General features: G+C 38.5%; 1 protein-coding gene across 4 annotated transcripts in view; it reads right to left on the bottom strand.

Annotated features, from left to right (window-relative positions):
- Window positions 1-1,847: 1,847 nt before the first annotated feature.
- The window catches only part of LOC129242449 (ras-related protein Rab-26), a 60,296-nt gene continuing 47,079 nt past the window's right edge, over window positions 1,848-15,064 (bottom strand). For all 4 annotated transcript variants that reach the window (XM_054879091.1, XM_054879089.1, XM_054879088.1 and 1 more), the window contains 4 exons: window positions 9,442-9,550; window positions 9,269-9,379; window positions 3,711-3,855; window positions 1,848-2,041 (listed from right to left, as the gene is read on the bottom strand). In XM_054879091.1, the coding sequence (XP_054735066.1) occupies window positions 1,927-2,041; window positions 3,711-3,855; window positions 9,269-9,379; window positions 9,442-9,550 (480 nt within the window). In that variant the 3' untranslated portion in view covers window positions 1,848-1,926. The remainder of the gene's footprint in view (window positions 2,042-3,710; window positions 3,856-9,268; window positions 9,380-9,441; window positions 9,551-15,064) is intronic.

Below are 15,064 nucleotides of genomic sequence, written 5' to 3' on the forward strand. Positions count from 1 at the left end.
GTACTCAATTTGCCTTGGGATTGTTTATTTTTTGTACTTATGCCACTCAATTCAATGTTGGGAACTTCATATTGAACGTGGCGTCTTCTGAAAACCGTTATGTACCTTGGCTCAAGCATTTGGAGTTCACGGCCAGGTCAAATTGATCCGTGATATTATTACTCATTAGCTGGGTAACTCAACCATATCACTCTCTCATTTGGAACTTTCGATGCCATAAACTTCGCACAATTTAGAATTCATTCGGCAACTGATTTTATGCAATCTGCCCAGTAAAACCACTGTTTAATCTTCTCCAGCATTTAGTGATACCCATATGACCTTGACTTGGCCCATTGTGAAATTCCTCTATTACGGGAATGATTTCCGTCTTTGCTTCCCCATACGTGATGCAGAACTCCATCAATAATTTAGGGCTTTTTGTTGTTGTTGTAGTAGTAAATTTGCCCTGTCAGTGTAGTGTAGGTAGGCCAAGGAAACTAGCTGTTTTGACAGGTTGGGCCCAGAGGGAGAGGGGTGTTAGATGAGTGGGTTGGAAGGGCATGTGAAAAAGTGGTTAGTGTCGTGCGGGGTGCCTTCACATGCCGGACATATGTTTAGTATGTCGGTGTCGATTCTGGATAAGTAGGAGTTTAACCTGCTACAGTATCCAGAACGTAATTGGGCCAAGGTTACGCGGGACTCTCGGGGAGTTGGAGCTCTTCGTCTGCGATAGGTGGTGGTTGGACTCCGATAACGGCATTCGGGGGTCGGGAGCTTAAGAAGGTGGTAATGGTCTCCCGAGGAATGTCGTTTATGGTCTGTCTGTACACTGTTCGATCCATTAGTTGTCTGTCTGTTTTGTCTTGGATCTCGTCCGCGTAATTGAGGAAGTGTCTCCTGACGTCCAGGCACGTCCAGGTAGCTCAGACTCAAGCAGGTGTCTGCATGGGTGAGGCCTACGGTAACACCCTTTTTGGACTGTATGCTGAGCTCATACTCATTACTAAGAGGCATCTCCATATTATAACACGACAGAACCCTTTTAACCAGATCCAAGGTAAATCCGTGCCGCAGCATGAAATCCACATCATTATTACTTTGTCAACGATTTCAGCCAGCAAAAATGTGTGAACAACAGATAAAGCTCCAAACGACTTCGGAAACTACCTTTCCCGAAATCTCTCCCTCTTCCGTAGCCTTCTGAACACATTACCGTTTACCAAGTCTGACTGCACCTATGCGTCCTGCGTTGCACCTATGTCCTGAGTAAGCACTTGGGATCGACTATTTAGAGTTCCCCTTACCATCAAGTTTTTGCTTTTCCTTCCAATTGGGAGACGGAGACTGTAGGGCATTCAGTTGTGAGAACCAATTCTTGCGCCTTAGAGCTGGTTCGTTTTTTTGTAATGACTGCTGCATATGGGGAGTGCCATTGTCAGTTTCAGCACTTGCTTCCTGCCTACTGCAATTGCGTGCAATATGTCCAGTCTTACGCAGTTGTAACATTTTATACTCGAACTGCTAGGTCGGGGCATTTGAGAAGAGAGCTCGCGTATTATTCTCTTTATTGTTTCTTCCAGAGAGGTATGTTTTTCAAGCTCAATCCAATGGACTTTGTGCGTATGTATTAAAAAATGAGAAAAAAATGAAGGTGAACCCGACATAAAAAATCTTTTTTTTGGACTTTCTACCAAGAAAATTAGATTTCCGAATAATTTTTATAAAGCACTGTATGCATTTATGAAGTTTCCACAAATACTTATAATCTTTATCGCAGAACTATCATATCTAATAAAGATATGCAAATTAATATATGCCACATAAATGATTCTAAAAACTTTCAAATCAAAATACATTCACCATACTTTCTGTTTACACATTTCATCATTTCTTATTTTTATTTCATATTTCTTTTTGGCAAATAACAGAGTAAACCGCACAACACTACATGGACTTGCATTGCGCGCACATTGTGCGTGCACGTGTATTGTCACGCACGAAATCATGCACATTGAATTTTCCATCATCGCCATTTACGGTGCCACGACATTTTAGTTGCCTTAAAAAAGAAAAACAACACATTATTTATTATACGCGGTATAGCTAATTATTTTAGTTATAAATCAAGTGTGAATTTTTTCAATCATTCATGTTCAATCTACATTTTTTTTAGATAGTTAATTTCATGGCATTTATTTTTTCAATATTATATTTGGCATATGTCCGTCGCGGCCACGAGTTACATGATCCATTCGATCGGTCCAATTATAGATGATAGATATGAAAGAAGCAGTTCAAATATAATGCAACGGTTGCCTTCTATCCGCCTTACCGGCACTAGTATCTTGGCGAAGGACCATGAAAGGTAAGAGTTTGTTAAGTATCGATATCCAAAACTTACAGAAAACATTCATCAGAAAATGTTAATTTCGATCGTACATATTGTCAGGATATCATTTATAATATAATATGATAATACAAAATGCTTCATCTACCAAGTTTTCGCATCTTTTGCGAGATATGGAAAAAGAGAATAACTAGTCCACTAACACAAGTGTAGACAATTTTAGGTCCACATTTTTTTGGCTTTGAAAAAAAAATTAGACCCGTTTTCTACACTGAGCGCAGCGTGCTGGGCAAGATTTAGGATCATCAAAATTAATATGGCGTAATAAGTCTTGGTTGTTGCATACAGGATCGGGATATATTAGATCCAATGAGGGCACTAGATTTCAATGTAACTTAAGATGTATATATACGAGTATATATATATATATAATTGGCGCTTACACCCTTTTTGGGTGTTTGGCTGAGCTCCTCCTCCTGTTTGTGGTGTGCGTCTTGGTGTTGTTTCACAAATGGAGGGACCTACAGTTTTAAGCCGACTCCGAACGGAAAGTATTTTTTTTAAGAGGAGCTTTTTGATCGCAGAAATACACTCGGAGGTGTGCCAACAACCTTTTCTTCATATTGATGTTTCACGGAGATTCGAACCTACGTTCTCCGAATTCCGAAGGGTTGTCACGCACCAACCATTCGGCTACGGCGGCCGCCAGGATACTACAACGTATTTAGTCATGGTTTTATGGTATTATCGTTTACTATCTAACATACTTCGCCTGTTTTCTGGATAAATAAGTGAAGGAAAGTGATTTGGTCACGTGGGCATGATTAAATATATTTTATCTTCAGGGCATACGCGAATCGGCGCCATCCACGTTGCCAGTTATAACTTTAAAGTAGTAAGGAACCTTGCTCCGGCTCTGAAAGTATTCCGCTTTGTTATATTCAACCAAAATCGCCTAAGCGGTTATCGCGCCAATCAAGAAGAAGAAGACGAAGAGACCTTGCTTGTTTGGGAATCCACATGTAATATTGTGGGCTTTCGATTATTCGAGACGAACAATGACACTTAGTGTGTCTATTTGGCAAAGTTAGCACGAGCAATGAATGACTGGGACCCTCTGTTGCACTCAGAAAACTCGCTTACTGCGCCCATGAAGAGGAAGTCGCTACCATGTTGGACCTTGCACGAACGATATTTTTACTGCGGCTTATATCGTCGTCCAGATTGAAATCTTTCTTTTCAGAATACCACTTTTACTTATCATTATCGCTTATTATCAGAAGTAAAATTTTCTTCATTTACGATTCCTTCGATTTTTTCTTGTCTAACAAATTTTCTTTTGAACCAAAAAAAATGTTGCTTCAGTTTTTTTATGCCTTACCTAGCGACAGCAGAGAAAGCAAGTTCGACATTCAATCCCGTTTTTGCTGATGTTTCCATGAACGGCACATTGTGTTCCCGCGCTAAACGCTCTCCATCTTCCCGTTTTACCTGCCTTTCGCTGTTACTGCAGTCTGCTTTATTTCCTGTGAGTAAATATAAGAAAGTATGTATGTACATATATATTTGCGACCAAACTAAGCTTAAAGTGAACGTGTCGCTTTCCAGTGATAGTATTTTAATACAATATAGTTCACAAAATAAATATTTAATTATTAGCGAATCAGTGTCTGCTTGGGCGCCTCGCTTGTCATTGCACGAAGATGATAGATTACCAGGTTTGGCCATCCGCAGTGATGAAAGACAAAATTGTGAGAGTAGCTTCGACGACCACGTCACTGGGTACTTGGCAGAGTTCTGCTCGCTCATGCCACACGAATCATAGACTCGTTCTATCAGTTGTTGTTCAGACGGCAACGAAGTAATGTGCGGGGAGGCTATGGTGATTTTCGTATATCATCAACACATTCTCAGTTTTTTTGAAAACAAAGTACTGTCATGGCCCCGGTTACGTAAGCGAATCAGCTGATTTTCTTCAAAATCGCTGAGAGCCGGTTAACGGTCTGATGTTGGCGATACCTCTGAATTCTTTTCCCCATGACCATCGCAAATTTTATAAATTTATAAATTTGTGTTCAAGTGTTATTATGTTTTGCGTCTACTTTGATATGTTTGAAAATGTTCAAATCTTAATTTCCCAATCTTAAAAGGAGGCTCTTACTGTTTACACAAGTCTTTAAAAATCACCCTTGAGTTTACATGCGACTTCCTTTTCTGCTGAACACGTTTCCGGGATCCAAAAGTGCTTATCGCCTTAGGGTTTTGGGAATGATAGGGGTTAAAATCCCTTAAAAACGTGCTTTTGCGAGTTTTTGCGCCAATTTTCTCATAAACCTGGCGGGCCATACCCAAAGTGCAAGAGCAAGTGTACCGTTACAATCATTTGTTTAAAAGAAGCTTTCGCTTACATGCGGAAAAAACAGTATCATGAGAACCAAATTATTATTCAACTTGATGTAGCGAGCTTGCTCCTTTTGCCCCAAAAATTCCTGGCCATCTGCACCTGAATATCGCATTAAAAGTGCATTCAATACACAATCACCAATAATTCTATTCTAATCAATATTACTTTCGCAATGAATTTATACTCGTAGTATAACCAAAAACATAACTTTTTATGATTAATCATGTTGGGGCTTCCCGGACAGGTGGACTATACAGTCCGACCCTCCTACCATCAAGCGAAGAGTGGGAACGGGACGCGGTAAGACAGGGCAAGTCCATCCATGTATACACAGATGGCTCAAAGCTCGAGGGCAGGTGGGTGGAGGTGTATATTCCGAGCATCTGGCTTCCCGACTACTGTAGTGTCTTTCAGGCTGAGCTGATGGCAATAATGGAGATGATATCTACATTTTCACTGATAGTCAGGCGGCGAGAAAATCTCTCCCAAAACAGTCGACAACCTGTAAGGTAGCTATGAAATGCCGCGCATCTCTTAACGAGATGGCTGAGTCATTTCACTTAATGATGACATTGAGGGGAACTGCAGAGCCGATGAACTAGCGAAAATCGGTACATAGACAATGATATAGGTATACCCTTGCAAGCATGTAAACTACGTATCTGCGAAGAAATTGTAAGAGCAGCGAATGAAAGATGGCGTAATGAAGCCACTTGCAAAATCGCCCGACAGCTGTGGCCGACTTCCAATGCTAAACGCATGGAACTTCTACTAGGAAGGGATAAGCACAGTCTTCACATACTGATTTCAGTTATTACGGGGCACTGCCTAATCGGTACGTACGCCCAGAGAATGGGTGTGCAAACACATGACTTCTGCAGAAGTTGTCTAGACGAGGAAGAGGGAGAGCCGATTCGGTACCTTCTGTTTCACTGTCCTGCTCTATCCAGACGTAGACTCGCCATTTTGGGTGAACAATCATTTAATGAATTAGAAGATCTCGGCTCTGTCGAAATGAAGGATCTTACAAAATTTTTGAAAAGTACACATTCGTTTTAAGAGGGATAAGGGCTAGTTCCCCACGCGGCATCACAATGGGCCATGAGCCTGGGTGTATCCTACAGTGCACAACCGCTTCAACCTAACCTAACCTAACTAATATATAACTAATCTTTTTCAAATTTTAATAGTTTTGCGTTAAAGACCTCTCCATTGAAATAGAACATGCAGTTATGCGCTCTAATGGAAAAAGCGACAGGGTTCTATTGGATCTCATATCCGAATACAGGTTTCTTCAAACGGGAAAAGAAAATTATTAGATCTTCGCCACCTACTATTCGAAAGAGGTGTTTACCCTCACAGTTGGCTTAATGCAGAAGTCCCGCCCAATATCAGTGTTCTCTGGTCTAGCAAAAATCTTTGAGAATATCATATCGTTATATATAAAAATGAATGTTTATCTGTATGTCATCGATGAACTCAAAAACTACCGGACCGTATACTATAAAAATTGGTATATACGTATTTTTCCACGGAGAAGGTTTGTAGAATATGCTCATTGATGCCACTCGCCACCAGGTAGCGGTGCAGAGTAGCAAATTCTGCTCCGTTCAACCGACTGTCATGAAAATCAGTATGACTATGTATTTTTACATAGAGGAAACGAATATAGCATGTTCATTGATGTAGCTTTTGATTGAAGACATATGTTTGACAATTGCTAACAATGCACTGGTGCAACTGGGAATGCTTGCTTCAAACCGACCTGCAAACAACCTTTTCGATCGTGATTTGCAACGAGAAACACACTATGATTCTGACGAACTGGGGACATTCGTTAGAACAAATCTTCTGCAGTTGATTCCAGAACACATGGACTTTGACTGTTTTTCATAGATGCGCCCGGTGGTACAGGCAAGACTTTTCTTCTTTCACTAATTTTGGCAACCATACCATCACAAAATAATATTGGACTGGCTATTGCATCAGCTGGAACTGCGGCAACTCTTTTGGATGGTGGCCGAACAGCGTATTTAGCATTGAAACTGCCGTTGAATTTGCAAAACACTGAGGCACCAACATGCAACATCAGTAAAAACTCTGGAATGGGAAAAGTACTCTAAACGTGTCAAATTATCATATGGGACGGATGTACAATGTCTCACAAGAAAGCATTGGAATTGATCGTACACTGCGAGATTTGAGAGGAAACAGACGGATCTTCGGTGGCGCATTCATTTTATTGTCTGGTGATTTTCGACAAACGCTGCCCATTATACCACGTTCAACACTCGCTGATGAAATTAATGCATGTCTTAAATCATTTACCGAAATTGACTTTGAAAACTAACATGCGTGTACAACTACAACGGGATGCATAGGCTGGAAGATTTTCAAAACAATTATTGGATATTGGAAATGGGCGAATGGAAATTGATGAATCTACACAATGTATCACCCTGCAATCAAACTTCTGTAAGATCACAGAAATAATCGACGAATTGGTGCAAAAAGTTTTCCCAAATATTGCACAAAACTACAAAAACCATCAGTGGCTCAGTACGCGTGCTATATTAGCAGTCAAAAACATCAACTTCACCATTCAGCATGGAATACCCAGTGAAACGACAATATATAAGTCCATCGATACTGTGGAGAATCAAGACGAGGTTGTCAACTATCCAACTGAATTCTTGAATTCGCTTGATTTGCCAGACATGCCGCCGCACGTTCTAGCATTGAAAATTGAGTCTCAGTCAAGAAAATGATGAACAATGTTATCGAAGCAACAATTTTGACTGGAAAATGCAAAGGTGAAGACGTACTGTTGCCACGTATCCCTATGATCCCGACAGATATGCCATTCGAATTCAAACGTTTACAGTTCCCGGTGCGACTCGCTTTCGCAATGACTATTAACAAAGTTGTTGGCGTAGCAAAGCGCGGCGGGTACAGCTAGTCTACAATAATTTCTTGGTTCTTAACATATCCAAATTTTTTGTACCTCAAAGAACTTGAACTTTGATCGTGTTCGAGTTCACACTGTGCTAGAACAATTGCAGAAATGGAATGTTGTTCCTAAAACTTTTGACGTTGTCAAATCTTTTTTGCCCAAACGTACCATCCTCGTTCGTGTGCCGAACAGAAAGTTCAAACTTTATCCGCTGCCCAACGGAATACCCCCTCTTTCCCTCACCATTGCCTTTGACCAAGTAAGCAAGAGATGTAGAAAACCGCTTGTTTAAGAAACATTTTCTAAAAATCTCAAAAATTTGGCGATCCGAAACAAAATTCTGAGAGCAATTTTGGGTGCTACGTCAGCTGCTGCTACGGCTTTTACGGATTCCTGATTCCTTCGAATTCGCTATGAGCCGATTAGCTGTTTAATGTCGGTCACGCCTTTGCATTATGTACATCGTGGCAAAAAGTAGTATTCAAAAATTGTACTCCCCATGCAATGTTGCAATTCGTCGCAGCCTCGACTCATTTCAGATATCCCCATATTGGATACTATCAGCTGAAGATAGAGTAAAGGAAGCTACATGGAAACTAGTGACCCACACATTACTTATACACACAAATTCCGATACTTTTCAACTGTTTTAGGAAAGTATTTGGCTATAAACGAAGACACAAACTGGCATTTATCATACGCCGTGGTGCAGTATTTTCCAAAAAATTGCGTATCAACCCGCAAAAGCGTTGCAACAAAATAGAGCGCTACCCTAGGTAGATCTTTGACAGCGCTGTTATCAACCCGAACATCATCATACAAAATCTGCAACAAGTCCTGAAGTATTCAGGAATCTATTTCATGAGTCGCTCATTAAACACATCCAATCTGACTGGACTGTCATATACAAACATGGTTCAAAAAACAATGAAGTAACCACGTTCGCGGTAGCTGCCACAACAGTAAGGCTTTTAGAGGGGATTCCAGTCTTCACAACTGAAGCATTCGCCATTAAAACATTTATGCAGTTAAACAAAAAGGAGAGTGCTTAATCAGCACAGACTGCCTCTCATGTTAACGCACTATTCAAAACGTCAATAGCTCCTGCAATATAATTCAAAATATCAAGACAATACTACATAACTATAACAACAAAATTAACATCCTATTGGGTCCGCCTACTTTGGTATTGGAGGCAATGAAGCAGAAAAACACATACAGTACAATTACCACATCAGGACAAAAAACGCTATTACCAAATAGCAACACCCGTCGTTAAAATTCATAAAATCCTATTTAAATTACAACAAAAAACTTTTAACGATGTAGTCACTTTGCATAAGTTAAAGCGGAAAGCCTTGGCAGATAGTATCTCTTTTTTTAGATATTACCGTTTTGAGGCAGCACAAATTGAAGAAGATGGGCCTTACTTAAAAAAAAGTGCAACAAATATATGTATGTATATAGGGTACACACATACATACTAGTGTCTATATGTGTACATTTTTTTGAACTGTAGCAATTTTTGCTGCTCGGATAAATAGAAATTATGTACATACATACATATATAATAAATACATACCAATAAGCACAATCACAACATCATCCTGTGCATATTCCCTTATCTCACCGAGCCATGCGCGAATGTTGTCATAGGTGGTTTTATTGGTGACGTCATATAATAAAAGAAGTGCTAAGAAAAAAAGTTAATAATTTAGAGTATTTTTTTATTGTATCGCAGAATTTTCAACATACCATGTGCATCTCGATAATAGGCATGTGTGACACTGCGAAAACGTTCCTGACCAGCTGTGTCCCAAATTTGCAACTTGACGCGCGTGCCATCTACGACCACCACCTTATTCTATTGAAGAACAATCATAAATACATTTTTTATATTTTTTACAAATTTGTTTATAATTTAAATTTAGAGATTTAAATTTATATATCTTTAAGCACTGCTGGTAGTAGTATTACAACACGCGGCTGATATATAAAGACAATCAACATAAAACGTCTGGGAATTCACACTCATGCCGACACAGACTCTCACTAAAGTTCATTTACAGGTACGGGTACATATATTTATATATTGTAAAAACCAGTACTACGCTTACAGAAAATGTATGTATAATTCCAAGCCTAAAGCTAAATTTTTATAGGTTACTACATACATATGTATATATGTATATACATAATGTCGGGCAATCTCTACACTCACTTTCATATCGGCTCTCTTACTCTGCGTTGCCCAGTGTAAAATTACGCCAATCTATGGGGATTTAATTTAGTTGCTGCCATAGTTTAAGAGATTTCGACTTGAAATTTGGAACATAAGCAATATGTTAGTGATGACGTATAGGAAAATAATAATAAAATTCTTTATTGCAATCTGAGCTAACAACTTGTTATCTAAATTCATCTCAGAATCTAATAACCTGCGGTCGCAGTAACCAAATGTGTTGGTGAGTGACTATCATTTGGAAGTGCGTAGGTTCGAGTCTCCGTACATCATGTACATACATCAAATAATAGAAAACGGCAGGTAATGGCAAACCTCCGAGTGTATTTCTGCCATGAAAAAGCTCCGCATAAAACTATTTATTGTTCGGAGTCGGCTGAAAACTGAAGGTCCCTCCATTTGTGGAAAAACATCAAGACGCACACCACAAATAGGAGGAGGAGGTCGCCGAAATAACTAACAGAAGTGTACGCGCCAATTATTTATTTATTTATTTTTTTAATCTAACAATCTACATATCACATTCAATAAATTTAGCTCTGATGATCTCGCCACATTTAATCAAGATGCTTACAAATAGGCATTTTCGTCCGCATGCGAACAAAATCTGGTCAGGCCAGCAATAGTTATTTACTTATGTACATATACATATGTATATCAGCAGGGGACCCTTAGGGCTTTGTAATTGGGCCATTACTGCATATTCTGTGTTATATTGATTTTCCCCTAAGCAGATACTGTTGTTATGCTTTCTATGCCGATGGCTTTGCAATATTTTTTTCGCATTCGTCAAACAATAGTGGCAAACCTGACGGAAGTTACGTCAACGTTTGTTTTTCTTTGTTAGTTTGGCAGTACAACCTTTTGTAACTGGTAGAATTACACTATTGAAATGTTTAGAAAGTATTGAATGCTTAGAGAAACGTTATCTTTTTTTCTTTATATATAAAAATGAATGTTTGTCTGTATGTCCTCAATGAACTCAAAAACTACTGGACCGATTATTATCAAAATTGGTATAAATATGTATTTTTCCATGGAGAAGGTTTGTAGAATATGCTCCTTGCTGCCACTCGCCACCAGGTGGCGCTGCAGAGTAGCAACTTCTGCCCCGTTTAAGGGGGAAGTCTACTGTGAATTTTTCAAAAAATCGATTTTTTTTATTAGCTTAAAAAATACTTTGAACCCTCTTAAATAAGGTACAATATGTGTTACAGCTGGCTAAATTTTTCTTCGTTGAAATTTCGACCTTTTCCCGAAGCGCTCCAAAGCGCGTACCTGCGGCACATGAAACTTTAAACGCATTTTTCTCGAAACTAAGTTTTTGTATACGGTGTACACGATATCTCGAGTTCTGATAAATGAATCAGCTTAAAAATTTAATTATATATTCTCTGTAATAGTGTCTCTCGTCTGACATAGGATTTTTTTGATATCGTTATTTGTTAAATTGTTATAAACAATATTAACATCAATTTTAGGCAAAAAAAAAGAAAAAAATTTCAAGAATTGTTTTTTCAACGCCAAAATTTTTTATCGACAAAATCCTACGTCAGACGAGAGTCAATACTATGTATATGATAACAATATTTTGTTTTTTTGTTTCAGATCACCGAAACGTAAGATTTCATGTACACCATTTAGGCACCTAAGAAAAGCGGACCTGCGCTTGCAGAAGTGCCACAGCGGCCATTTTGAATATTTTGACTTAAAATTTTTTTTTCAAAAACTTAAATATATAATAAAGATACGAGTTTAAATAGATTTTATGTACGAGCAATATTTTGTTAGAAATAAAATCCGGAAAATAAGCCTGTTTTTTCCCTTGTCACAGTAGACTTCCCCCTTAACCGATTTTTTTGAAATTAACAAAATCAATAAAATGGTTTAGAAAGAATTGAATATTTATGTACTGATTTTTCTTTAAAGTTATTTTTCTTAAATTTATTTTAGTTGTTGGCGTTAGGAAAATTTTTATATCAGAGATAAGGTACCAACTTTCACCCTACCAAACATCAACGGACAAACTCTGTCACTATCAACCAGTGCAAAGTACTTAGGAGTAATTCTGGACTCCAAACTTAGCTGGAAGTTAAACGTCGAAGAACGGGTAAGGAAAGCAGAAATTGCTTTATATGCCTGCAAACGTATGCTTGGAAGAAGATGGGGTCTTCAACCTAAGCATACATTATGGCTGTATAAGGCGGTTATACGGCCAATTTTAACGTATGGCTCGGTAGTTTGGTGGAAAGCTCTGGAGAGAGAGTACAATACCAAATTACTCGGCAGAATACAAAGATCAGCCTGTGCAATAACGGTCGGTGCAATCAGATCATGTCCTAGAGAGGCTCTCAATGCACTGACACACGTTATTCCAATAGACCTACATATAAAGAAGACGGCAACCATGAGTGCATTTAGGTTAAATGAAGCGGGTCGCTGGAAAGAAAAAACTTATGGTCACGCTGGTCTATTATTGCGACAAACTCAGTTAACCTCGGTGAGGACTGACTACATCGTCCCGATGGTAACGTTCAATAGGAATTTTGCCACACTATTTCCATCTAAAAAAGAATGGAATAAGGGATTCTCTCTAAACACCTTCGATACCACAGTCTATACAGATGGCAGTAAAATGGATTGTGGTGTCGGAGCTGGTATATATTCTCAGAGACTTGGAATTGAAAAATCTGTGCGTCTCCCTAATACCAGTAGCGTCTTCCAAGCGGAAGTACTAGCAATTGGGGAAGCCTGTAGGTTACTAATCGCAGATTTCTCTTTCAAGGGCAATATCGCTATTCTTTCGGATAGCCAAGCTGCAATCCAGGCGCTGGATGCGACTATAACAACCTCTAAAGTGGTGGAGCAAAGTAGGAATAGCCTCACCAACTTGAGTGAAAACCATAGAGTAACCTTAATTTGGGTCCCGGGACACCGGAACATAGAAGGTATCGAAAAAGCTGATGAACTGGCAAGAGGGGGATCTGCCATGAATAGCGCTCTTGCAGTACCAATACTCACCCCACTAGGTGCGGTCAAGAATGCAATTTCCCTAAAATACCTTCGAATTGCAGAGTGTAGATGGAGAGACCAGACGAAATGCAAAATCAGCAGAACGTTATGGCCCACCTACAACCTCAAGCAATCGTCGACATTAATAAACATGAAACGACGGGACACCTGTAGACTTACGGCAGTCATAACTGGCTTCTGGTCTATCGGAGAACAAGCCGCCAAAATGGGCATCCCTCACAACACATACTGTCATAGTTGTAAACAACCGGAGAAAAAAGAAACAATCTTTCATTTCCTCTGTGAATGCCCTGCCCTATGGAAGGACAGAATGTCAACCCTGGGCAAACCGCTGTTCGAGAGTCTCGAGCAGCTGTCTGGCTTAGACGTCAACAACCTAATAAGGTTCCTAAACCGCACAGACTGGATATAGTCCTGCTGCAAATAACTGTTAAACAATTTGGTAACGAGGATGTGGCAACAAAATGGTGCGGAAGCGCTAGTTGGATTCTGGATGAATCACCACTCTAACCAACCAACCAAATATTATGTTGAATGAGATTTTTTCAGAAAATTTTAATGTCACGCCATTAGGCATAGACCATTACGGCAGGCGGTTCTACGTTACCGAAATTTATGCGGATGTATATTCAGCCAAGGACTGTCACTCCAGCAGCATCCTTCAAGCATTTATGGGGAATGTTTACGCTGTTACAATAGCAACAGCGGAGTCAAATTGATAACATTTGAATTGATTAGCTCTTGAAACTATGTATATTACGTCGATTTTTAGTTGAATTGTCGTTCTCTTGGAAATGTGTATGTATGTGTATATGTATTTATAATTATACATTCTTCATCTGCTGTTAATACTTCATTTTCAATGTTGTTATGTTCTAAAAAACAAAAGTTGTGAAGAGTACATCCATCCACATATATGTACATAATTATATTTATTTTCACCACCAAAATAGTAGTTTTATATCAGTGCTGTCAATTCCCATAAAAAATATCCAAATTGATCGGGATACTGAGCTCGATATGCCGAGAAAACACGCTAAAGGGCTATTACCAGTAACAAATCTTAAGATTCATAACCAGGCGATAAACTGTTATGTAAAATAATTAGGCATTTTTTTATATAAAACTGGTTGTCCATGAAAAAGTACCTCTTGATTAAAATTATTAAAAAACACTAATTTAAACAATATTCCCATTGATAAACTGTAGTATGAAATTTTTCAATATAAAAAGCCTGTTTGTTTGAGGTAACAAAAAATCATTTGAAGCTGTGCCTGCACAGGAAAACTGACGAGTATTAAACCTCGGTTGATACAATTGAAGTAAGATCTATGTAGGTTTTAAATAAATATGTATGTATTTCAGCATATACATTTTATAAATTTGCTTTGTTTTATTGGTGTCTTAAAAGGAGGTAAAAATGGGTTATTCTCTTGCCCAAAAAAGGGGGAAAACAGGCTAATTAGTACATTTTGAAGTATTTGTTCTCCATTCCATGGCATCACTGATGAGTCTACCTTGGGGCTATACGATAGCCAAGCTGCATGTGAGAATAAAAATTGAATATGTTACTGGAAAAATCAAAAAACTAGGTAACTAAGAAATTCGAAATTAGTTGTGTAATGTCTGACAATGACCTAATAAGTCAATTGTTTAGGCCATTACCATCGTAGTCTCTTATCTTTTAATCGAAGGTTTTCTTCTTCTTTGCCACAGTGCAAACATTTATGTTAAAGGTTCTTTGTCTGTACCGTACGATAACGTTTTAAAATTTAGGAGATTCATATTCTGTAAATTGTGTTATATGTAACTAATTTCAATTTGTAACGCTTTTTCTACAAATAAGGGATATCTATATACCTTATTGAAAATGTTAAAACCAATTTATTGAGGTTTAGGGGAAAAAACCTTTAATCCAAATCACTCAAATTTTGCGACTGATGCACGCTCTCGAATTTGTCTGTACTGATTATCTTTATCTTCATAAGAACAATATTTTTAATTTGTTTTGTGTTAGTTTTCATAACAAGGCAACATTTTTCTAACAATGAACATTGTATTTGAAGTAATTGTTTTTCGGCATTAAGCCGGCTAGATTGGCAT

The sequence above is a fragment of the Anastrepha obliqua genome, chromosome 3 (assembly GCF_027943255.1).
Source record: "Anastrepha obliqua isolate idAnaObli1 chromosome 3, idAnaObli1_1.0, whole genome shotgun sequence".
NCBI lineage: Eukaryota > Metazoa > Arthropoda > Insecta > Diptera > Tephritidae > Anastrepha > Anastrepha obliqua.